The sequence below is a fragment of the Osmerus eperlanus genome, chromosome 6 (genome assembly GCF_963692335.1).
Source record: "Osmerus eperlanus chromosome 6, fOsmEpe2.1, whole genome shotgun sequence".
NCBI lineage: Eukaryota > Metazoa > Chordata > Actinopteri > Osmeriformes > Osmeridae > Osmerus > Osmerus eperlanus.
The window spans coordinates 2,532,718-2,558,180 of record NC_085023.1 but is presented as its reverse complement, the minus strand read 5'-3'; the positions used below and the strand labels follow the sequence as shown (position 1 = coordinate 2,558,180).

Genomic DNA, 25,463 nt, shown 5'->3' with positions numbered 1-25,463 from the left:
TGCAGCTGCCTCAAAATGAGACTCTAACTCTGCCTCACACTGAGACTCTACCCCTGCCTCACACTGAAACTCTACCCCTGTCTCACACTGAGACTCTACCCTTGCCTCACACTGAGACTCTGCAGCTGCCTCACACTGTGACTCTACCCCTGCCTCACACTGAGACTCTACCCCTGCCTCACACTGAGACTCTACCCCTGCCTCACACTGAGACTCTGCAGCTGCCTCACACTGTGACTCTACCCCTGCCTCACACTGAGACTCTGCAGCTGGCCCTGGACAGAGTGGAGAGAGAGACAGAGGGAGGGAGAGAAAGAGAGGTGGGGGGGACAAGGTAGAGAGTTAGGGAGAAGAAGAGAGACAGAGAGAGAGATAGAGGATCGGCGGGAGTGAGGGGATAGAGAGATAGAGAGATAGAGAGATAGAGAAAGAGAGAGCTATATATGTAAAAGGAGAAGGTGAAAGAGCAAGAGAGAGTAATGTTTTCTAACCTGTCTCTCTGGAGTAGGAGGGAGTCAGAGGGTGGAGATATGAGGAGATAAGAGGCGCCTGAAACTGAAAAAGCAACACTGTGTCCTGGTTTAGCTTACTAATCACCCCAGAAAAATGCTGCCAAACACTGGGCATATACTGTACATTTTGCTTCTCAACAGTTAAAATCAAATCCCCAAATCTGTATACGCTAATAAGCAGTTTTTGATGTGAACTTACTTGGTGCTTAATGTTGTTTACTAAATAATCCCAGTACTCAACTATCATCTTCGGATTCTCTGACCCTCCCTCCTCCCTCATCCCACCTCCAGGCTCTCCAAGGTCAAACCACGGGTCGCCAGATCGCCGTGGAGACGCTGTGCAAAACTGCTGATTCGCTGATCACGTCGGAGGGGGAGCTTTTATCCAATCTGGATGAGATCCAGGAGACAGTAGGTGAGGCGATGTCATGTCCTCTCCCCTGGTGCTGGTGTCACCTAAGAAATACGTCACTCTAGCAAACAGTCAACAACACCCTGGGATTTCTTGGTGACCTCACCCTCAGCAAAATGGCAGTTGAGGAATTTGTCGTGAAACTGAGTTGCTGGAATGTTCCTGCATTATTTAACTTATCCCTAAACAGATTACTCTTGGCCCCCTCTCAGCTATTTTCTGTATGTGCTAAAGATAAATGCTAAGACTGTAACCCTTCCAATATTTTTGACCTTCGCTTAGAGGTGAATTTACAGAGCAGTCCATAGTACAAGACAGTTTTACTGTGATATGAATATTCATACATTACTGTACACAACGGCCCTGATTCCCACTGAAGAATGTCTGGTTCTTCAAGAATGTCAGTTTTGTTTTTGGGCCTTGGTAGACCTCGCATATCACAAATATGAACATGCGCGAAATATGACCAATTATTAGCACGTGGCTAGTCCCTTACCGACAAACCGTGTTTTCACCCACTGAGCTGACTGACAAACCTCGCATCCCTTCATCCCCGTGTGTCCAGCGGACATCGCAGAGAGATACGACAACCTGTCCAAGTCCGTGAGCGACCGCAACCAGAAGCTGCAGGGGACGCTGACGCGCTCGCTGAGCGTGCAGGACGGGCTGGACGAGATGCTGGGCTGGATGGAGGGGGTGGAGAAGAGCCTGGAGGAGGATGGCCGCGTGGCTCTGGACTCCGGGGCCATCGGAGACGCGCTCAGCAAGGAAACTGTATGTTCTGTCTGCGGCGTGACGCTTGGGATTGTGTTGTGATGTTTGACCCTTGGAATGACATCCCGGTTTTTTTATATCTTATATTTTCCCGTTTCTGAAGTTCGGTGAGACTAGCTTTAGTCGTTTAGGCATCAGCAAATAGGTATTCAATGAACAGAGTTAAAAAAACTAAAAGTCCAAAAGTTAAGCAACAGCTCTAAAGCGTTCTGGTGTTCTGGTGTTCCTCCAGACTCGGGCGCAGGACATCTGCAGTCGTCAGAGCAGCGTCGACGCCATGAAGGCCAAGGTGAAGAAGTTCGAAGAGACGGCGGACCCGTCCGCGGCCGCCTCCATGCAGAGCAAGATGGCCGCCCTGACGCAGCGCTTCTCCTCCGTCCGCGGGCAGCACAAGCAGAAGATGGCCCGGCTGGAGAAGATCATGGACAAGGTGGAGGAGTTCGAGAAGGCCCAGGAGAAGGTGCAGAACTTTGTGGCGAAGCGCTCGCAGGAGCTGCTGGAAACGGACGGACCGAGCAGGAACGTCAACGAGCTGTCCCAGCTGATGGAGGTAAACACCGTGGCAACACGCTCCTGCATCCTAGACGCTGACACATGCTCTGCAATATCAGCTCCACCCATCTCTCCTCATCTGTGGTCACAGTTCTTCCAGGGAGTCCTTATGACTCTGTTTAACTCTTCCTAAAGGAAACAATTCATTTGTCCATTACACTTACCAACTGTAAAGTGGACTCCTACATACTAAGACTAAATAAAACGTCAAAATGAAACTCTTTCAGGGATAAATGTGGCTTATCCTCAGTGGAGGATGTCATCCGAAATATCTTCCACATGAGGACAATAATACTGTGTTCATTTAGCAGATGTTTTTATCCAAAGTGACGTACGGCACATGGGCCGATCAGATATCCCCTCCCCTCGTAGCCATCTCTGCTGTGCTGTGTGCGTGTGCGTCTGTGCTTGTCGTCGTGGTGACGGGCCTCCTGTAATCTCAGGACACCAACGCAGAGCTGTCTGAGCATGCCCAGGACATGGAGAGGCTGCAGAGTCTGGCCTCGGAGCTGGCCGTCCTGGGGCCCCAGGGCAGCCAGGCCCACATCCACGTCAAGATGGACGCCCTCGCCAACACCTTCAACGCCTTCAAGGACACCGTGAGAGAAAAGTAATACTTTTTAAACCATAAAGCTCTTTTCAAAGCATTTTAACGCACGTTACATTTAGAGAGCACATATTCTATGATGGATTATGTATCGTACCTGTACAATGCGATATGTGACACCTGTGCTTGTCTTTGCGTTTTCCAGAGAGGAGGAAGTGACATCATGCCAGGACCAGCTGGGGGAGTTCAGGTCGGCAGCCTCGGCCCTCAGGATCTGGTTGGAGGAGACGGTGGAGAAGCTTCCTGCTCTCCAGCCAACCAGCAGCCAGCAGAGCCTGGCAAGGGACCTCCAGGAAGTGAACGTGAGTCATCGGCAGGCGGAAGGACTGGGGACTGATGACTTCACGGGTGTTTAGGCTGGGGAGAACCTGTGTTATCCATCAGTGTCTTGCGATCTGGGATCCATCCTTTGTGCTCCATAAACTTTGGAAATACTTTTTTTTTTATGGATTTCTCACGGAATTGCTGATGCGTAGTTGTTTGTCTGGTGTTCTACCCTGCCTGTAGAACTTCTAGTTGTCTAGAAAGTTAAGAAATAGTGTGTGTTGCAACAGAACACACTTTCATCATTCCAGTCCTGTTGTTTTTCGTGCCAAAGCGATGGAAAATGAATTACAACATAGGGTCGTGAATATCTCCAGTGATTACTTCCATTCAGAGAGACACTGTCAGATAAACTAGGATGTCACTGTAAATAGGTCAGACATCAAAGAATTATACACAGTCCATTTGATGCTCAAAAACTCATCATCGTATTAAACTATTTCCTTAATGCAATGAGGAAAATAACAGGGGAGGTTTGAATTAATGAGGACTCCAGATTGACGGAATTTCCCCCAGAGAGGGATTATTTTGTCTGGTGTTTTAAATAAGTTCTTGTTTGGTCCTGTCTCTCAGAATAACGCACAGACAAAAGCATTCAGTGTTGTCTCATTCCAAGTATGAAAATGGTTGTGTTCTCTGGAAGCTCTTGTGTGAATCTGCCTGATTGGTCTGTCCTCAGGGCTTGCTGGAGGAGTGGGACTCCAAGGGCCCTGCAGTCCAGGACATAAACACCAAGGGATCTGCCCTGTGTACCCTCATCAGTGTTCTCACATCTCCTGCCAAGACCAAGAGCAAGACGGCACACAAGTCAGGTACACTAGGAGACACGCATACTCTCCACACACACAGTGTGTGTATCACAGATGTGATACACACACCAACACACCAACACACACAACCAACCATCCTGGTTTCCCCCTTTCACAACTTTGCTTCCCTCCATCATACTACATTTCTCTCTCTCTCTCTCTCTCTCTCTCTCTCTCTCTCTCTCTCTCTCTCTCTCTCTCTCTCTCTCTCTCTCTCTCTCTCTCTCTCTCTCTCTCTCTCTCTCTCTCTCTCTCTCTCTCTCTCTCTCTCTCTCTCTCTCTCTCTCTCTCTCTCTCTCTCTCTCTCTCTCTCTCTCTCTCTCTCTCTCTCTGTCTGTCTGTCTGTCTGTCTGTCTGTCTGTCTGTCTGTCTGTCTCTCTCTCTCTCTCGCGCGCTTGGTTTTTGAGTCAGTTAAAAGCAATGCCAGCATGCTTGTTTGGCTAGGCTGATCTCACTAACTTTGCACTGTTGTTTGATCTGGACAATACAGCTGACGTAGACTCAATGAGACAAGCCAACTGAAAGAGTAATGACTACATGACAGTTCTGAATGAAGATATTAATATGACCATGAACCCTGCTGTGATGGCCAACAGAAAGGTCATCCAAGTGTCTGAAACCTAAGCGTAGAAGAGTTTGTTGCTGCTTGTAGTCAATCTTGGTGAATGAGCGTTAACTTGTGTGTTTCTGCATCAGCTGTTACTAACGGTAACGGTGGAGGGTCTGGAAGCCACGCCTACCTAACCAATAAAGGTAAACATTTAGACTCGTCCTGTGTGTTGTGGTGAGAATGTGTAAACACTGTGTTCCAGGTCTGCATGCGACCATAACAACCTCTCCTAACAGAGCTGTAAATCCAGAAGCTTCTGGGTTGCAGTGTTACTCACGACTCATGGACAGCACTGCCTCTAGGGCACCATAAGGCCTGCACCCTGTTATAGCACAGTCCTCTGTTGTAGTAGCCGTTAGCTCTTGGTACTATCTCACTTGCTATCATGATATATGCCGAGTGGTCTTACTTTATATCACGGTGAATTTTAACCCACATCGAATCATTTTACATTTGTATCCCAATCTGCACCTTGTCATCACACCTCATATCTTAATCCTGTATCTGCTAGTGGCCTTTGGAATTACAATATGTCATTCTACCTTTCTGTGATATGTTTTTTGTGTTAGTTGTTTGTGAATGGATTGTATGTCCTGCTGGCTTTGCAACACATTTCCCCTCGGGGGATAATAAAGACTACCTTACCTTAATCCACTTGTAGTCCCCCCGCCCTCTACCCTAGTCTGTCCCTCTGGATGCCTGTAACCCGCTGTGCGTGCCCTGCCCCCCCCAGAGCTGATGGTGGTGCAGCAGGACGTGACCTCCATCAACGAGGGCTACGGGGCGCTGGGCCAGAGGCTGAGGAGCCGGGCCGCTGAGCTGGGAGGCCTGGCCCAGCAGGTCCAGGAGGCCCAGCAAGAGGCCCAGGACATGATCGCCTGGCTGAGGGACGCTAAGACCAGCGCGGACGCCTGGACGGCCGGGGCCGCAGAGAAGCAGTCGGTGAAGATGCAGCTGGAGCAGCAGAAGGTAGGGGTCGGGGGTCAGGGGTCGAGGGTCGGGGGTCAGGGATGCTGGAGCATGTTCAAGTTCAAGTATTTTATTGTCAGATGCACAGAACAACAAAAGGTCAGACTGGGCACTGAAATTCTTAAGACAAGACAACGCAAAGCAACCTGGCATAACATAACATATAAGTAGTCAGAATGTGAGTGATGAGGGCGGGTGTGATGTGGATGTGCTGCGGATTAGCCCCACCTACAATTTGAAAATATATTAAAATATCATTTAGATCCAGCACTAATATATATTTTAGAGTTACAGTTGGACATAATCTCTCTCTGGGTAATGCGCAGTAGAATACCGCCAAGGCGTCGAATGAGGGGTCTGCAGCTGAACCTTGCTTTTTAGGAAGCTCAAACACAGTAGAAGTGTGTCAGGCCTGGTTTGAGACTGCCTTCCTCTGTCTCCTGCCCGCAGGCCTTTGAGGAAGACATCGCTCGGAAGAAGGAACATCTTCAGAGCCTGAGGGAGAAGCTGCACCAGCTGATAGAGAAGCATCCGGACTCACCTGAAGCTGCCCAGTGGAAGCAGACGCTGGCACAGATAGGTATGTCTGCTCTGACTGGATACTCTCACTGAGGTATCCACAGATAGGTACTTCTGCTCTGACTGGATACTCTCACTGAGGTATCCACAGATAGCTACTTCTGCTCTGACTGGATACTCTCACTGAGGTATCCACAGATAGGTACTTCTGCTCTGACTGGATACTCTCACTGAGGTATCCACAGATAGCTACTTCTGCTCTGACTGGATACTCTCACTGAGGTATCCACAGATAGGTACTTCTGCTCTGACTGGATACTCTCACTGAGGTATCCACAGATAGCTACTTCTGCTCTGACTGGATACTCTCACTGAGGTATCCACAGATAGGTACTTCTGCTCTGACTGGATACTCTCACTGAGGTATCCACAGATAGGTACTTCTGCTCTGTCTGGATACTCTCACTGAGGTATCCACAGATAGGTACTTCTGCTCTGTCTGGATACTCTCACTGAGGTATCCACAGATAGGTACGTCTGCTCTGACTGGATACTCTCACCGAAACGTTGCTGGAACTGGTTACTGGCGCCACTTATTACGGATGCAAGAGTGCACGGGAGTCACATATTTCAGCTGGTTGACAAAGCCCTGAGTGATAGGACTGGACTGGAGAATCCTCCCAGTTTTACCAGTCAGCCAGCCAGAGATACCCTGGACCTAGTCCAAACCTCCCTCTGTCGCTACGACCAGGAGAAGAGAGTATCTCTTTAGATAGGTCTTCATCACTCCCCACTTGGCGCGTGTTGGCACCTGAGCTCTGGGCGTTGGGTAAGAGGTGAAGTAAAGGCAGAAGATGTGGGGGGGGTGTGGTGCTGACTGATGTCGACTGGCGCTGAGGGAGTGTGAAAGGATCCAGACACAGGAAGCTCTCCCCAAATGTTCGACTGCGATGTTATTTGGTCTTCGTCTTCCATCACAAGTCATGTAACTTCAAGAAAGCACATTATCACTCAACACTGATGCACATGTTGCATCAATGCTTCTCATGCATCGGTAGAGCAGATGCATAGAATTGGATACATGAGAGTGATGTCACTGACTGTACCTGTACGTATACCTTTACCTGTAGCTGTATATCTACCTGTACCTCTACCAGTACCTGTACCTCCACCAGTACTTGTACCTTTACCTGTACCTTTACCTGTACCTCTACCATTACCTGTACCTGTACCTCTACCAGTACCTTTACCTGTACCTCTACCATTACCTCTACCTCTACCTGTACCTGTACCTGTACCTCTACCAGTACCTGTACCTCTACCAGTACCTGTACCTTTACCTGTACCTCTACCATTACCTCTACCTGTACCTCTACCTGTACCCCCACTTCTACCTGTACCTTTATCTGTACTTCTTACCGTACCTGTACCAGTACCTCTAGCTGTACCTGTGCCTGTACGTGTCCCCATGCCTCTACTTGTACCTGAGCCTGAGCTTGCGTCCTGGTCAGATGCGGGGTGGGCGGAGGTGAGCGGGTGCGTGGTGGACAGGAAGCAGACCCTGGAGCAGTCCAGCAGGAACATGGACGTGTTCCAGAGCTCTGAGCCGCAGCTTCGCCAGTGGCTGTGTGAGAAGGAGCTGATGATGAAGGTGCTGGGACCGGTGTCTGTGGACCCCAACATGCTCAACACGCAGAAACAGCAAGTCCAGGTACTGGAGGAACCAAACACTGGGGTGTAGAATGGTGGAACATATGCTGTAGAATACCGAGGGCAGTTTTCAAATGTCCACATTGAGGTCAAACGTATTTAAATGCATGTTTGTGGAAATCCTCCACTGAATGCCCCTCATCGGCCTACAGTAGGCCTCTCTAGTCTGCGACCTAACGGGTGTTCATCCAGGTTCGGAGCATTATCAATTACCAGTATCTCTCTTTAAAGCGATATCAATTTCTGCTATCCTTCACTCTAGATCCTCCAGAACGAGTTTGAGAGCCGCAGGCCCCAGTACGAGCAGCTCACCCTGGCTGCCTCCTGCCTCCTGGGGTCCACCGCCGAGGAGGACCCCCCCGGAGCCAAGCAGGTCAGGGAGCAGCTGGCCGGCGTCACCCACAAGTGGCAGGGCCTGACCGGGCAGCTGGGCCAGCGAGCCGGCCTGATCGACCAGGCGGTGGAGAAGTCGGGCCGCTTCCAGGAGCTGCTGAGAAGCCTGGGCGAGAGCGCCGCCCTGCTGGAGAGCCGCCTGGGCGGCCAGCAGGCCCTCAGCTCCCAGCCCGACGTGGTGAAGCAGCAGCTGGAGGAGGCCGGGGCCATATCTGCCCAGCTGAGGGAGGAGAGGAAGAGGCTGAGGGAGGCCGAGGGCCTGTGCTCAGAACTGGCGGGCCTGGTGACTGAGGAGTACCTCAGGGCAGACTTGACCAGGCAGCTGGAGAGTGTCACCAAGCCCTTCAAACAGCTGGAGGACAAAACAGGTGAGGTGTTGCTTGACAGCAGGAAATGACACTGTTTTGTGAGGTAAAAGGGCTTTTTGTTTGTCTTCTCCCTATATTGGCTTGATGTTGTTGGTTAGCGCCGGCTCCCACATTCACACCTCTGTGCTCATCCACTCTAATTCCTCCTCAGGGAAGCGGATCCAGCTGCTCAACTCAGCCTTCGCCAGCTCCCAGCAGTTCCACCAGACCTCCAAAGACTTCCAGGGCTGGCTGGACCAGCAGATCCAGGAACAGGCCAAGCCCCAGACTGTCTCAGCCAGGGCCGAGGCCCTCCGCCTGGGCTTGGAGGAGCACAGCGCCCTCCAGATGGCCCTGAAGAACCAGGAGGAGCCTTACTGCACCCTGGTGAGGGAAGGCGAGACCTTGCTCCAGACCACGGACGGTGCAGAGAAGGTGGCTCTGCAGGGCCAGCTCTCCGCCCTGCGCTCCAACTGGGAAGAGGTGAAGAGGAACTCTGGAGACAGAGCGGACAAGCTCCACGCAGCTCTGCAGAGGGCCCAGAAGTACCAGGAGCATGCCGAGAAGCTGAGCTCCTGGGTGCAGGAGTGCGAGGCCAGGCAGGGCCTGGTCCGCCTCAGCTGCGACCCCGCGGAGGTGGAGGGCTCCATCTCCCAGCTGAAGGCCATCCAGAAGGACGTGGACAAACACCAGGGCAAGCTGGAGCAGCTGAGCGCCGACGCCGACGGCCTCCTGGAGGTGGCCAACGCCGACACGGACGCCGTCCGGGAGGAGAGGGCGGCGATCGTCCGCGGCGTGGACAAGGTGACGGAGGAGCTGCAGAGCAAGAGGGAGTCCCTGGAGAAGATCTCCCAGAGGATCCGAGAGTTCCAGGACACTCAGAGAGAGGCCAGGGCTCACCTGGAAGGGGCCAAGAAGCAGCTGGATAGCCACGCCTCGCTGGGCGTCCAGGCCTACAGCAACAAGAACCTGACCAGCATGAAGGCCAAGCAGGGCAGCCTGGGCACCGTGCAGGGCCAGGTTGAGCACCTGAAGAGCCTGGCCCAGGGCCTGGTGGTGGAGGTCCCGGAGGCCGAGGGGGTCACGGACCTGCTCCTGCAGGCCGACAGCCTGGAGAAGGAGCACTCGTCGCTCAGCAAAGATGTGGACCACGCCTGCTCCGCCATGGAGGCCAAGCTCCAGGGCATCGGCCAGTTCCAGAGCAGCATCCGCGAGATGTTCACCCGCTTCTCCGACCTGGACGACGAGCTGGACGGCCTGGCGCCCGTGGCCCGCGACCGGGGCGCCCTGAGAGAGCAGCGAGACGCCGTCCAGGACTTCCTGGCCAAGCTCCGGGAGCTGGTGACCAACACGGACAACGCTGGCGACAGCTGCAGGAAGATGATGGAGGCCGAGGCCTCGCCTGACCTGCTGGGGCTGAAGAGGGATCTGGACGCCCTGAGCAAACAGTGCAGCAAGCTGCAGGAGAGGGCCAGGAGCAGGGCTGGGCAGGTGGACAGCACCCTGGCCAGGCTGGATGAGCTCTACTCCAACCTGCAGCAGTTCAAGCTGAGGCTGGGAGAGGCGGAAGGCAAGGAGGACTCGCAGGGGGTCGTCGGCATGGAGACAGAGGTCATCAACCAGCAGCTGGAAGCCTTCAAGGTCAGAGGTCATTTTTGTAAAGCTTTTAAAAGTGGACATGTCACCAGAAAAACCCTATAACACTGTTATGAACACATAGATCTAGACCTGGACTTAGAATAAGTAACATTTCCTGTTTTTTGAGTCTTGTTTCTTGCTACCCTAATTGATGGCTGGTAAAACGATCCGAGCGCTGTGCTGGGAGGGGGGGGGGGAAGGGGAGGGGGAGGGGGAGGGGGGAGGGGTGTCATGGTGTCTTGTAACGCCCACACATGTGGTCCCATTGTGCTGGGGAGGTGTGGTTTACACCTGATGACCCAGCTCTGCCAGAGAGAGAGATGAGCATCACACCCTTCACCACGCTAGCCCCTGCAGGCACCAGCCACTTTCCCACAACAACAACCCTCGATGTAGGAGCGCTCATGTATCACGACAGCCTGGGCTCCCTCCAGTTGGTACCCTTCGATTGAACGGGATCGCTTTTTTTCGAATTTAGTTCCTTTTGATTGATTCCTTTCGATGAAACTCGATTCCTTTTAATTGATTCCTTTTAATCAACGGGTTCCCTTCATTTGATGTCAGTTATCTTCAGTCAGGTTTATTCAGGTCTTAACCGTCCTTCCCTAAACTGAAGTCATACGCTCGTAGAGCTAAGCTCTCTCTCAGCGCCTCAGTACGTGACCTGAGCACAGCACATCATCCTTCAGCAATACAATCAGTTTGTGTCTGACACCCTCCTGTTTCACCTGGGGCGCTCAGTGTGAGACTCCTATAACCTGCCTACTGACCAAAACATGCATCTCATGCTACACATTTGATTTATGCACACATAATGTTACACAGTTAGTGATTCAATCGGGTTCATGATGAAATATGATAAGCATGTGTTCATTTAGCAGGTTTTTAAGGCTGACACGTGTATCCACAGCGATGGACAGGGTCAGGGTACCTCCCTGTGTCAGACAACATATGTAGGTGCCTTCCACTGTCATGTGTAGGGGCAGTTCTGAGTTCTGTGCCTGTTGAGGTTCCTGTGAAGCCAGGCCTATAGCAGGTGTAGGTATGGGCACTGTGTTCTACCCAATTTGAACCAGTGGCAGTGTTGACAGCAGGGGGGGCTGGGTGGTTGCGGGTTTGGGGGGCTGGATGGTTGGGGGTTGGGGGGCCAGCTGGGTGTCAGTGGGGGGTGAGTGTGCCCCACGTGAGGGAGCTGGTAGCCACACTTGCCTTTCTCTCTGTCTCTCTCTCTCTCTTTAAATCTCTCTCTTTCTCTCACACACACACACACACACACACTCTCTCTCGGGGGCAGGGGTGAGCTTGGCAAGACAATGTTTGTCTAGTCATTGTTTTCGGTGAGAGTGTAAAAAGTGCTTTGTTTCATCATCAAGCCCAGCAGCAGGGCTGATTGGCTGCTCTGTTCTGGCAGCATCTGCTTCTCACAGCTGCTCAAGAAACTGCCGTTTGACAGAGAGCTGTGTTGGTGAAAGTGAGTGATGGCTGTTTAATACCATCCAGCCTAAAAGGGTTAGGCTCCTGGAAACAATGACAAACTGCTGAAACGCAGACCCCTTCAGCTAATGGACAGACACCTGGTAGCATACTTTATGAAGCCATTTTCACGTATGCAGAAATGTAAGCCTTAGATTTGGAACTATGCTTCACTGCAGTTATGCGTGGTAGTTGTACACAGTGACTGTTGATAGCTGTTCAATAGTGTCCAGAGGTTGTGTTGCAGTGGAGGGCGGGATGGGGGTGGAGCCTCAGTGGGGATGCTGATATGGTCTGGGGTGTGTGGCCTGCACACTGGTCCATGAAGAGGTTGAAGGCCAGATGGTCATGAGAACATATGGTCTTGAAGAGAAGAGGAATGCCAAAGTTTCAAGTTTCCACCCCTATGATAGACTTGCCCTAACAATCTCACCCATACAGACATCATCCATAAAAACCTCCTCCTTAGCGAATATTTTGATATGATATATGATAAACCGGTTGTCAATTTGCCCATGTCAGTTTCTCTCTCTCTCCTTTTGGACCTCCTCCAGGGGCATCATTGTGTCAGCAAATATCCAGGCTGTTGTTGGAGTATCAGTTTGGATAAAGAAGGGGTAGCCATTACACCGACTTATAGCCAGATATAAAACCCTCTGGAAGCCAGTGAATTCCTGTGTTGTAGTGAGAGGATTGACCTATATTAGGATGAGGCATTGCTAAAATGGTGGTTATTTATTTTATAGGCTCAGAGTATTACGACGACACAATGTATGTGCTGCACGACACACATCCACGCACAAATATAGGCCAGAGGAATTTAAATTTGGTCATGTTGATGTTAATCTCTGTAGTCATAATAAGCAGGTCATGAGCTGCTACCATTTCCCATACAAATTCAGTTACAGTTTGTGATTTACAATTTTAGCAAAATACAGACATATACAAGTATCCAGTAAAGAACAGGAATGATTTAAATCTGTGATTGTGTTACGTGGTTTAAAGGGGTGTGCCATCCCAGAATAATCTGAAGTTGTTGCCTAGCAACATGTTTCTTGACTGTTGTTTCCAGGATGCCATTGTCCTTGTGGGGCAGGGAGCACACCCCACACTCAGCTGCTAGCGGAAAATCCCCATTGTACTCATTCATACCACCTCTACAGCTAGTCTGCTACCCCCTCCTCCTTTTAGCACCCTAAGACCTCGCACTAGCTGACTGTTTAGACGTTGATGAGAAGGGAGAGGAGAGTTAGGTGACTGCTGCAGACAGAACATCCGTACTTGTGGTGATGGGGGGTCAGGTGGCTGAGCGGTTAGGGAGTCGGGCTAGTAATCTGAAGGTCGCCAGTTCGATTCCCCGCCGTGCCAAATAACGTTGTGTCCTTGGGCAAGGCACTTCACCCTACTTGCCTCCGGGGGAATGTCCCTGTACTTACTGTAAGTCGCTCTGGATAAGAGCGTCTGCTAAATGACTAAATGTAAATTTAGGTTGCTAGTCTTTCTTCTGCCTCTCTGAGCGTCGAGGGACTGCTGGTTGTGTTGGCAGCGAAGAGGAAACGCTTCGAGGCAGAGCTGGTCAGGGTGCTCTGACGCCGGCTTCCTAAAAGTTTAGGACTGGACGGCCTGGGGCTGGACGGCCCGAGGCTGGACGGCCCGAGGCTGGACTCTGAGGAAGAAAGAGAAGGGAAGGACAGAGAGGAAGAGAACGACAGAAAAAAAAGAATGAATACAAGTAGGAAGAAGTCAAATGAAAGAGAGAAAGATCCTCCTTCTTTTCGCTCCCATGCGCTTTTCTTCACTGCGTTTGACGAGTACAACTTCCCGCCCCCAAGACATGACTTCACTGTAGTGGGTGGGTGGATCCCCTGGCAGTAATGAGCCAGGAGTCTTAGACAGGCACGCAATCTGCTGGGGGTCGAAGGAGAGAGGACGTGTCTGGCCGTCCTTTTCATCTCAGACATGACCTCAGAAACTCGCCTGATTTCAAAGAAGAATTTCTTTTCCCTGAATCATGGATGTTCCTGGACGAGAAGGTGATGGGTAGAGCCCCTGGCAACACCACAACAATTGGTCTACTTACTGTCATAATAGCAGGTCCCTGAGCAATAACATGAAACCTGGTGTTTGTACCAGCTACTCTGGTTTCGGGCTAACTCTGACACGCTAGGAAGCGGGGAACTTTTCACGTGTGGTAATTGTGTTGCGTGTTTCCCTGGGGGCGTTTGTTACTGGCACACTGCTCTTGGCCTGTCAGCTGCTGTATAACAAAGGCCAGACGTCCACGCACGCCTTGAGAGCTATGTTGAGGATCCTTTCAGTGAAACCTTTGTTCGCTTCATTGATAATGGTTTCATTTAATGCACTTCCATTGTCGGAGTGACTGATGAGCCATGCACTTGAAAGGGTTCTTTTCTTTTTTCTTTGGCACACAGTTGTCACAAAGAAATGTGTCCCCTCAACAACCTTTGGTGTGAGTCGTTCTCTTGGAAAGCATGACTCATGCAAGATCATTTTGCGCTGCGTGTGAAAAGCATAGTGGAGGCCTGTCGGGCTGTGACAAGGAGCAAAGATACACGATCTTTATCATTCAACAAAATGACGAGTCTCTTTCTATAGAAAGCCCTTGTCAAAAACATGGAATATACTGGATGGGACTTGACATTCTGTTCAGAGAGAGGGAGCGGCCAGTGATCCAGCTTTAACCCTGCGAATGAAGAGCAGGAGAAAACTGAACTTTCCCAAATTTTGCGCCAGGATTTCGTCACAATTCTGAGCTGCAGATCCTTCACCCAAATCCTCTCAGATCTCCTTAACCTCTTACACGTATCTCTGCCAGCTTCCCCTATCTCCTCTGCTCCCCGCCCCTCCCTTCTTAGGACATAGACCATCTCCTCTCTTTTAAAAAGCTTGCCCTGGTGGAGGCAGATTAGGAAACATACAAATGGATTCCTGTCACTATTTCTCCATCTCCTGCTCTCCTCCCTGTCCGGTTGGTGTCAGTACAGAGCCCAGTGTCTCCACACGCTCCTGGCAGAGCTGCCAGTGTTAGATTACCTACAACCCACACCTCCCTCCACATTCCACAGTAATTAACAATATCTACAGGGTCCACAGCAACTGTCCACACAGCAATACGTCAGCACCATCACACGGAGAGAGAGAGAGAGAGAACAAGAGAGAGAGAGAGAGAGAACGAAAGAAGAGAGAGAGAGAGTGAGAGAGAGAGAGAGAGAGAGAGAGAGAGAGAGAGAGAGAGAGAGAGAGAGAGAGAGAGAGAGAGAGAGAGAGAGAGAGAGAGAGAGAGAGAGAGAGAGAGAGAGAGAGAGAGAGAGAGAGAGAGAGAGAGAGAGAGAGAACGAGAGAACGAGAGAACGAGAGAACGAGAGAACGAGAGCAGAAGCAAGAGAAGGAGGAGGGAAGAGAGATGTTGGAGGGGGGAGAGAGGAAAGGAAAAAACACTGTCTCATTCGGCATTGTGTGACGTCATCAAAGTGGGAACTGTATCCTGGTTTTTATTTTTTCTGTGGAGAAAAGCTGGTGTACCCCCCCCCTCCACCTCCCTCCCCTCCACCTCCCTCCCCTCCCCTCCACCTCCCTCCCCTCCCCGGTCACACAGAGAAGGAGAGAGGGCAGGGAGCAGGACAGAAGATGACTAAGAAGTTAAGTCATCTGGACCATAGAGACAGGAGGGGGGAATTAGAAAGAGAGAGAGGGAGAAAGAGAGAGAGAGAAAAAAAAAAGGGTCAGCCGCTCACCAATCAGCATGTGCCGTAGTGGCCCTGAGCACGAATGGATCTGTGGCAGATGTTGGTCGGCATAATGAGTAGGGGCGGGGCTTGTATCCGTGTGTGCCAGAAGGGAGTCTGTCTGTCATTGGAGGGGGAAGTAGCATAGGGGCAGGAGGCAACCAGGAGCACCGACTGCTCTCTCTCTCTCCCCCACACACACTCCCATACACACACAGGACACAGCCCTTTTGTTTTTATACATCGCCTGGATCTGTGTCAGGATATGCCGCTTGGCTCTCCCGGTTTCCCCCCGGCTCATGTGCAGGCTGGGTCCTGAGTGAGGAGGGCAGAAGAGGCGTTTTTGAGGGCAACCGGAGAGGAGAGGGATAACAATGCTGGAGAAGTTGGGACAAGAAGAGAAGCGCGGAGTGGAGACTGTGAGGAGGAGACTGGATATCTGATGAGGCTCTTGCTGGACTGCTGTGACTAAAGGGAGATGAAAAAATATATTTTGCATTCTATATTGCGGATATTTAATTTTGCTATTCCGAATATTTTTTTGTAAGATGTATAGTTTTTGGTGCAAAAGTTTTTTCTTTTTTTTCTTTAAATAGAATGGAGACTTAAACTATATACATATTTATTTTTGGACATCCTTGTTTGGGATGGTTATAGATTCGTTAGGTAACAGTAAATTATGCTGAACACCTCAAGAAGCAACCAGTTGTAGCTATTGCTGGCAGAATTTGCACTGAAACAACACGTACCTCAGTCCATACAGCTATATTGTTATAACGCCTGGTGGATCATATATTTGTGGGCGTCGGGGAGTTGCTGATCAGGTCCGGTTCCCTCAAACAAACGTAGTTGTGATCCAGGATGGGTAAGCCCCTGAGCCGGCCTGACTGCCTGCGGCAGAACCCGGTGTCGTGCGTGGGGAAGGGCGAGGAGGAGGACCTCAACATCGACGACTGCTACGTTCCTCAGCGCTCCATGTACGACACGGTCCGCCTCAACGAGCAGATTGACTGCGGCTCCAAAGGCAGCCTGTCGTCGCGCCACTTCCCCGGCTCGCTGCCCTACTCGCACCGCACCCTGGACATGGCGTCGCTCTGCGGCAACGGCGTCCTCGCCTCCTCCAGCGCCTTCGAGCTGCAGACGCGCGAGGCCGCCCGCCCGGACCAGCGCCCCGGCCCCGACGGGCCCAAGCTGAACGGCGACGTCATCAGGGGGGCGGGACCCAACGTCCTGCCCAAGCCCCGCGCGCAGGAAACGCAGAAGAAGGAGCAGCCGCAGCAGCGGCGCTCCTGGAGGACGTTTGCGCCCCCTGGTGGCGGGGAGTACTGCAGCCGCAGCGGCACCCTGGGGGCCGAGGGCCCCGAGCGGCCGGGCCTATCCTGGGGGAGGAGGGGCCGCAGCGTCACCAACTCCCTGACCTCCGAGGAGGACTCGGGGCTGTGCAGCCCCACGGCAGAGCGCGAGCGCCGGGCTCACCGAGCCCACCGGAGGCCCGGCCCAGGCACCAGGAGCCTGTCCTCCTCTGAGGCCATGCACGTGTCCGGGGAGCTGAGGCCCGGACGCTCCCTGAGCTCCGGCCAGGAGGACTTCCCCTTCTCCCCGGTCCGGGAGGCCAGGCCCCGGGGCCGCGGGGACGACACCGGCGGCACCTCGGGAGCGGATCTGAGCGAGGCCAAGCTGACCTCGGCCACCAACGGAGACCACAGCAGCTCCACGGGACGGCTGTCCTCCAGGTCGGGGGCCAGGGCCCACAACGGCGTCTCGGTGCGGCGCTCCCGCACGCTGGCCAGCTACGACGAGCTGCCCACTGCCGAGCTCATGGAGGGCTCGTCTCTGGAGGACTGTGAGCTGGTCAGCGTGCTGGTCACCCAGCCCCAGGGCTACGAAAGGTCCTCGCCTCCACCCAGACCAGACGCAGGGGCCAGAGAGCTCCAGTTACGACGCCATCAGCCCAGATACTCCATGGAAGATCTGGAGGATTTCCTGCAAGCTGTGGAGAGGCAGGCCTGCCTGGCCAACGGCAGCCAGAGCAGGCCATACCAACACATGGGGGAGGAGGAGATTGAGAGCCTGTTAACGGCCATCGCTGCATGTCCTGACATGGACCTCATAGACTTGTCCCCCCCTCAGGTAGCCAAAAATAGCCTCTCCATGGAGACGTCAGGGTGTTTGTTTTGTTCTGGAACAAAGAACACATTTCTCGTTGGTTAAGTTGGCTGTCTCCGTTAGTGCGTGTGGAGATGCTCTCGTTGAGAGGAGACACTTGTCTAATGAATGTTTCCTAGGGGTGTTTGGCTGGGCTGGTCCTCTGGAGATCAAATTACATGTACATCTGCCAGGGCTGAGACGGGGTTGTGATGTCGATGTGATGCTGGCCAGCTGGGCTGTGACTGACAGCTCTGCTCAGTCTCTCTGCCCTGGTCAGCCTGACCACCTGACAGAACCACCTCTGCCATGGCCTGATCTCTAGCTTGTAGATGCCGTGTTAGTCGTCGGTTCTGACAGGACAGCTAAACCAAGTTTGGTGCTCACGGTGTATTCGCTTCATGTTCTTATTTTGTGTTTACGTACAAAATGGCCGGCAGTTTTGTTCCACAATTTCACTCTGTTGAGTCTTGGTACTCAGGGGCAGTGAATGGGTGTTAGATTACCGGTCGCAGTTGAAGGATTGAGTTCTTTCATTCTTTCAGAAACACCTTAAAAGCATTTTGGTTAAGCCAATGTCTGTGAGCAGACAAATGTTCTCTCTCTGTGAGAGGAGGTGTTAAAGCTCAGGAAGTAGGAAAGCAACCAAGCACATCATCTAATATAGTCAAGATATCTAGAGGAAAAAACACGAATCATACCTTCTTCATAACAGTTTTTTTTCTTCCTTAAAAGCAACATAAAACCTGTTATCTTTCGCCTTTGTGATTTGACCATTGTGATTTACTGTCCGATAACTGCTGAGGTACTGAGAGGAAGCATTTGTTTGTTTGATGTCCCGCCTCAGGTTTTCCAGAAAGAGGAGATCGAGCCCCTGCAGGCGCAGCTACAAGACATCAACTCTGCCGGCCAGGCCCTGATCCACAACGCAGGCAACGGCACCAGCACTAGGACCCTGGAGGACGACCTGGAGGAGGCCAGCACACGCTGGAACACTCTCAGCAAAAAGGTCAGCTGTCTCTCCGTCTGCCCCTCGTCCTGCTGGCGTGTTGCTTAGCGCTTCCCGAGGTCACAGGAGGTCAGCCCCTCAATGGTGTTCCTGGAGAAGGTTAACATAGGATGCTGTGTAGTTCTGTTCAGGTTGAACTCCATGTTGACTAGGGCTGCTGTCCTTGTATGAGTCACAGGGAGGTCAGATTTGGACCAGGCCCTCTGAACAGGTGGTTTCTATTTTTAACCCGTCCGTGTCATTTCCAGATCGCTGAGCGCTCGGCGCAGCTGCACGAGGCCCTGTTGCATTGTGGGAGGTTCCAAGACGCCCTGGAGTCGCTGCTCAGCTGGCTGAGCGACACGGAGGAGCTGGTAGCCAATCAGAAGCCTCCGTCGGCCGAGTTCAAAGTGGTCAAGGCCCAGATTCAGGAGCAGAGAGTAAGTTGTCCGTCAGACAGATATACACATAAATACAGAGAATCTCATCAGCAAACATCCTCGGTTTCGTAGACACGTTTCAACAAGCTTCATGGAATGGACATCCATCTGTTTTATCGGTGTCCCAGCATCATGTTGAGCTAATTCCAAAGCTTTTGTGGAGAAGACATTTAATTTACGCCCCTCAGATTTATGAGTTTTCCCCCTGAAACCAATACTTTAAGCCCTCATAAGTTCTCCTGCTTTGTTTAACTTGGACAGCTTCTCTTGAGCATTGTGAATACGTAGCCGGCAGGTCTTGTCCAAAAACCATTGTATCTGCAACCATTCCCCTAAGACACTCATCAAATAGACATTCAATCTAGTCACAATTTTAAGTAGGCTATTGAAGGGACTAATCACCCAAAGTCCTTTGACATTATCTGAGAAATTCTGTGGATTCTCAGATTACACTTTAACTGATATCAGTACATGCAGTGAAAGCACACCATTAGCGCACATCAGGAGCTCTCCTATGAACACCATCGAGGTATTCATCCTTAAAGAGTTTCAACGGGTGGTTTAAGTTTCTTAAGGTTTAAATTTGTTTAAGGTTTAATTAAGTTCAGGTACACTGGAATTCTTGGTCTAAATCCTCTACCGTTCAGTACATTTACATTTAGTCATTTAGCAGACGCTCTTATCCAGAGCGACTTACAGTAAGTACAGGGACAATCCCCCCCGAGGCAAGTAGGGTAAAGTGCCTTGCCCAGGGACGAAACGTCATTTGGCACGGCGGGGAACCGGCAACCGTACAGTATCTAAATCCTGGTAATCCTATGTGAGCTAACAGGAGCTTCCGGTTTGTTCCCCAGCTGCTCCAGAGGCTCCTGGACGAGCGCAGGCCCACGGTAGAGCTCATCCGCAGGGAGGGGGAGAAGGTAGTGGAGCTGGCTGAGTCCGTGGACAAGGAGAAGGTCCGGGGGCAGGTGGAGTGCCTGGGCAGGAGGTGGGATGGACTGCTGAAGAAGGCAGAGGGAAGGTCTGTATCAGCAACGCTGTCGCTCTTCTCCAAAACAGCTTTAGGAAATGTGGAGACGGGATTGTTTTGAGGGACGTCAGCTAACATTATTACGCTGGAAGCCAGTGGCTTGATTGCGCTTGATGGAGTTTGAAATGTCTGCCATCGCTGTCGGTTCAGTCAGCCTCTGTCACTCCTTAATGTCGATTCAGTTTTTTCATGGTCAGGTTTAAGTGTATGTTTGCGTGTTATTTAAGATGAACATGATATCAAACATGTTATCTTATTTAAAGACCCAGATATTCTAATGAAGACCTTCTATAATCTCACTCTGACCCCTCCCCCCACCGCTGCACCTCCCCCCTCCCTTTTGTCCCTCCCCCTCACACACACACACACACACACACGTCCCATCACCACGTGTCCTCCAGGCTGAAGCAGCTGCAGAGCATCCTGGTCGTGGCGCAGCAGTTCCACGAGGCCATGGAGCCGCTCTCCGATTGGCTGAGCGCCGCCGAGAAACGCCTGGCCAACTCGGAGCCCATGGGCACCCAGACGTCCAAACTGCAGGAGCAGATCGGCCAGCACAAGGTAGCCCGGCCTCTCTCTCACCCTGCTCCGCCCAGGCTCCACCCTCCCTCACCCTCCCTTCTCTGGTCCCTTCTGCTTGGAGTGTGTTGTCGCTTATTATCATCATCATTTGGTGTTTACGTCAACCCCTTCCGGGAGTTTGTGTTCAGTTGAAGGCGATTCTTTTGAGTTCATTTACGTTCCTCATCATTCATCGTTTTCCCCCTTTTGTGTTGTATTTGTTGTTTGCGTTTGTGTTTCTTTCTTGTTTGTCGTTTGTTGTTTGTGTCCACACACCCCTGTGCTGGTGCTCATGGTGCCTGGTTCTGAAGGCCTTGGAGGAGGACCTTCTGGCCCACAGTAAGGACGTGTACCAGGCCGTGAGCCTGGGCCAGAGGCTCCGAGCCGTCTGCTCCGGGGACGACAAGGAGCTGGTCCAGGCCCGTCTGGACGCCACCCAGGCTGGGTACCTGGAGCTCCAGGGGAGGAGCCAGAAGAAGGCTGAGCTGCTGCAGCAGGCTCTGGCCAACGCCCGGCTGTTCGGGGAGGACGAGGTGGCCCTCATGAACTGGCTGAGCGAATCCCACGCCAGGCTGAGCCAGGTGTCCGTGCAGGACTACAAAACAGACGTGTTGGAGAAGCAGCGAGCTGAACAGCTGGTACTGAGCTCCACTCTGCGGGACTCTCCTCCTCCTCCTCCTCCTCCTCCTCCTCCTCCTCAGGCCTAGCACTAATTTCTCCCCTTTTTCTCATTTTTCGTTTGTTTCTCGCGTTCCTGTCATCTTGCATCGAGCCCGTTTCTCTGTGTGAGCTGTGTTGTGGATGTGTTGTGGATGTGTTGTGGATGTGTTGTGGATGTGTTGTGGATGTGTTGTGGATGTGTGGTGGATGTGTTGTGGATGTGTTGTTGTGAACGAGACGCTCAGGTCCGTCCTGGTGGCGCTGACGTTCTGTGGTCTCTCCAGGTGTTCCATGAAGACATTGAGCTCCGGAAGCAGAACGTGGATCAGGCCATCTCCAACGGGATGGAACTGCTCAAACAGACCACAGGTACCAGTTTGTTATCAGTAACAATTCCACTCAAATCTACAGAAGAACATTTTGTAAAACCACAAACCTTTTTTCCATTCCATGATGTGGACCTGATTCTTCAGATTTCCGATTTCCAGGGTTATCAGTGACTCCTAACCAACCCCCCCCCCCTCTCCCTCCCTCCCCCCCAGGTGACGAGGTGGTGGTGATCCAGGGCAAGCTGGACGGCATCAAGACCCGCTACGCTGAGATCAGCTCCATGAGCAGCTCCGTGTCCAGGACCCTAGAGCAGGCCCTGGGCCTGGCCTCCCAGGTGGACAGCACCCACCAGGAGCTCAGCGGCTGGCTGGACGGCGTGGAGGCGGAGCTCAGGGCCTTGGCTGCCCCGGAGCCTGGTGGGGGTCAGCTCAGCCAGGCACAGGCCCGGCAGAAGGTGAGGCAGGAGGGGGGGAATGTGGGAGAGGAGGGAGAGGAGGAGTGGGAGTAGGGGGAGGAGGAATGGAGAGATGGATGGATGGAGATGGATGGAGAGGTCTATGGATGGATGGAGATGGATGAAGAGGTGGATGGATAGATGGAGATGGATGGAGAGGTCTATGGATGGATGGAGATGGATGGAGAGGTCTATGGATGGATGGAGATGGATGGAGAGGTCTATGGATGGATGGAGATGGATGGAGAGGTGGATGGATAGATGGAGATGGATGGAGAGGTCTATGGATGGATGGAGATGGATGGAGAGGTCTATGGATGGATGGAGATGGATGGTAAGGTCTATGGATGGATGGAGATGGATGGAGAGGTCTATGGATGGATGGAGATGGATGGAGAGGTCTATGGATGGATGAGATGGATGGAGAGATGGATAGATGGAGATGGATGGAGAGGTCTATGGATGGATGGAGATGGATGGAGAGGTCTATGGATGGATGGAGATGGATGGAGAGATGGATAGATGGAGATGGATGGAGAGGTCTATGGATGGATGGAGATGGATGGAGAGGTCTATGGATGGATGGAGATGGATGGAGAGGTCTATGGATGGATGGAGATGGATGGAGAGGTCTATGGATGGATGGAGATGGATGGAGAGGTGGATGGATGGAGATGGATGGAGAGGTGGATGGATGGATGGAGATGGATGGAGAGGTCTATGGATGGATGGAGATGGATGGAGAGGTGGATGGATAGATGGAGATGGATGGAGAGAGGGATGGATGGAGAGGTGGATGGATGGATGGAGATGTGGATGGAGAGAGGGATGGATGGAGAGGTGGATGGAGAGGTGGATGGATGGATGGATGGAGATGGATGGAGAGGTGGATGGATGGAGATGGATGGAGAGGTGGATGGATGGATGGAGATGGATGGAGAGGTGGATGGATGGATGGAGATGTGGATGGAGAGAGGGATGGATGGAGAGGTGGATGGAGAGATAGATGGATGAAGAGATGGATTACTGGACGAATGGATAATCAACCTAAAACTGCCTCCTCCTCCCCTCCCTCCAGATGTTGCTGAAGGAGGCCGGGGCTCAGAAGCCCAAGCTGGACTGTCTGAACGAGGTGAGCAGCTCTCTGCTGGAGCTGGTGCCATGGAGGGCCCGCGAGGGTCTGGACCGCCTGGTCACCGACGACAACGAGCGCTACCGCGCCGCCAGTGACACGCTCGGCCAGCGCGTTCAGCAGCTCGACGCCGCCATCCTCAAGTCACAGCAGGTAAACGACCAGTGCCAGCAAAACTAACAAGATGAGACAAACAATACCAGTAAACTGAGAACCTAATGTTGTGTCGGGCTTTAATCTGAAGTTATCTTCAGCCTTTACACATACGTGGGTTTCAGGGGTAGACCCTTAGTCAGCAAAGTACAAATGTCTGGACAAGATATTGCTGTTTCTATATTCCAATATCAATTAGCCCCAGGTCATTAAATACACAGACGGGTTGTTGCTCCTGCAAACAGTCTGTCCAGACAGCACGGTAAAACAGCATGCAGAACAGAGCTGGGGGCTGCATGGTGACTATGAACATCCCCATCTGCTACCCTAGTCCTTCTGGATTTTTATAGTTCATTAAACACAGGGATTCATTACACAGCGCGGGTACATTTGCATCTCGTTAACTCTGCTAATTACTCAGGATCTGATTTGGCTTGGGCCACTAAAGAGGACAGACAGCCAGGATCATCCACTGATCAGCCCTAGAGATCTGCTGTATCTCTGTGTTGTGACACAGTGCCATGTCTGAATACCAGGCAGTGTGTCCAGGGGCTGGTGTGACACCTCACAGAGGTGCTGTTTGAAACAGCCTACAGACATTCATCCTTCCTTCAGTCACGGCAAATGTATACGCTTTAATGTATCTCCCGGAGTGTTTAAATGGGTCCATCTCATGAGTGTGGTCTTGTATAAACACTCAACGAGGAACACAAACACTCCCAATGTTAAATCAGCTTCTTGAAATGTGCCGAGTCGTGTCCGGGCGGAGCTTCTCATGAGACCAGTGACACGTCCCCACCAGCGACAAGCAGCAGAGCAGGCTGGGAGTGAACGATGTCCCCCCGTGTTAGAGCAGGCTGGGAGTGAACGATGTCCCCCCGTGTAAAAGACGACTCACCCACGTTGTCCCCCAGTGTTAGAGACCACTCACCCCTGTGTCCCCCAATGTTAGAGACCACTCACCCCTGTGTCCCCCAGTGTTAGAGACCACTCACCCCTGTGTCCCCCAATGTTAGAGACGACTCACCCCTGTGTCCCCCAGTGTTAGAGACCACTCACCCCTGTGTCCCCCAGTGTTAGAGACCACTCACCCACCTTGTCCCCTAGTGTTAGAGATGACTCACCCCTGTGTCCCCCAGTGTTAGAGACCACTCACCTCTATGTCCCCCAGTGTTAGAGACCACTCACCCACCTTGTCCCCCAGTGTTAGAGACGACTCACCCCTGTGTCCCCCAGTGTTAGAGACGACTCACCCCTGTGTCTCCCAGTGTTAGAGACGACTCACCCCTGTGTCCCCCAATGTTAGAGACGACTCACCCCTGTATCCCCCAATGTTAGAGACGACTCACCCCTGTGTCCCCCAGTGTTAGAGACCACTCACCCCTGTGTCCCCCAGTGTTAGAGACCACTCACCCACCTTGTCCCCCAGTGTTAGAGACGACTCACCCCTGTGTCCCCCAGTGTTAGAGACCACTCACCCCTGTGTCCCCCAGTGTTAGAGACCACTCACCCACCTTGTCCCCCAGTGTTAGAGACCACTCACCCACCTTGTCCCCCAGTGTTAGAGACCACTCACTCACCTTGTCCCCCAGTGTTAGAGACCACTCACTCACCTTGTCCCCCAGTGTTAGAGACGACTCACCCCTGTGTCCCCCAATGTTAGAGACGACTCACCCCTGTGTCCCCCAGTGTTAGAGACGACTCACCCCTGTGTCCCCCAGTGTTAGAGACGATTCACCCACCTTGTCCCCCAGTGTTAGAGACCAGTCACTCCTGTGTCCCCCAGTGTTAGAGACCACTCACCCACATTGTCCCTCCCTGTCCTGTGCTCCAGTTCGAGGAGGCCGCTGCTGCGGAGCAGGTCTGGCTGAACGACGCGGAGGAGAGGCTGGGGTCAGCGGGGGACATCAGGCTGGAGCTGGACCAGACCGTCCTCCAGCTGCAGGCCCAGAAGGTCAGTGTGCAGCAGATACCTCCACCCTGACACCTCAGCTTACACAGAGGGAGGGAGGGAGGGGTGGATGGACGGACGAACAGAAGGATGGATGGGTGGGTGGGTGGGTAGGTGGTTGGGTGGACGGATGGACGGGTGGGTGGGTTGGCGGATGGGTGGGTGGATGGAAGGGTGGATGGGTTGGTAAACATTGGTGGGAGTTGGAGGTAAAACCTCACGTC

At 52.3% G+C, this 25,463-nt stretch overlaps 1 protein-coding gene across 3 annotated transcripts in view; it reads left to right on the top strand.

Moving 5' to 3' along the window:
• Positions 1-25,463, top strand: part of dst (dystonin) — a 136,876-nt gene that overhangs the window by 84,159 nt on the left and 27,254 nt on the right. For all 3 annotated transcript variants that reach the window (XM_062462990.1, XM_062462991.1, XM_062462992.1), the window contains 21 exons: positions 804-927; positions 1,490-1,698; positions 1,931-2,248; positions 2,694-2,860; positions 3,003-3,159; positions 3,861-3,993; positions 4,687-4,743; positions 5,334-5,569; positions 6,020-6,149; positions 7,600-7,799; positions 8,061-8,559; positions 8,711-10,179; positions 18,388-18,549; positions 18,798-18,968; positions 19,823-19,989; positions 20,400-20,559; positions 20,871-21,197; positions 21,504-21,588; positions 21,762-22,003; positions 23,082-23,288; positions 25,123-25,242. In XM_062462990.1, coding sequence (XP_062318974.1) covers positions 804-927; positions 1,490-1,698; positions 1,931-2,248; positions 2,694-2,860; positions 3,003-3,159; positions 3,861-3,993; positions 4,687-4,743; positions 5,334-5,569; positions 6,020-6,149; positions 7,600-7,799; positions 8,061-8,559; positions 8,711-10,179; positions 18,388-18,549; positions 18,798-18,968; positions 19,823-19,989; positions 20,400-20,559; positions 20,871-21,197; positions 21,504-21,588; positions 21,762-22,003; positions 23,082-23,288; positions 25,123-25,242 — 5,340 coding nt within the window. The remainder of the gene's footprint in view (positions 1-803; positions 928-1,489; positions 1,699-1,930; positions 2,249-2,693; positions 2,861-3,002; positions 3,160-3,860; positions 3,994-4,686; positions 4,744-5,333; positions 5,570-6,019; positions 6,150-7,599; positions 7,800-8,060; positions 8,560-8,710; positions 10,180-18,387; positions 18,550-18,797; positions 18,969-19,822; positions 19,990-20,399; positions 20,560-20,870; positions 21,198-21,503; positions 21,589-21,761; positions 22,004-23,081; positions 23,289-25,122; positions 25,243-25,463) is intronic.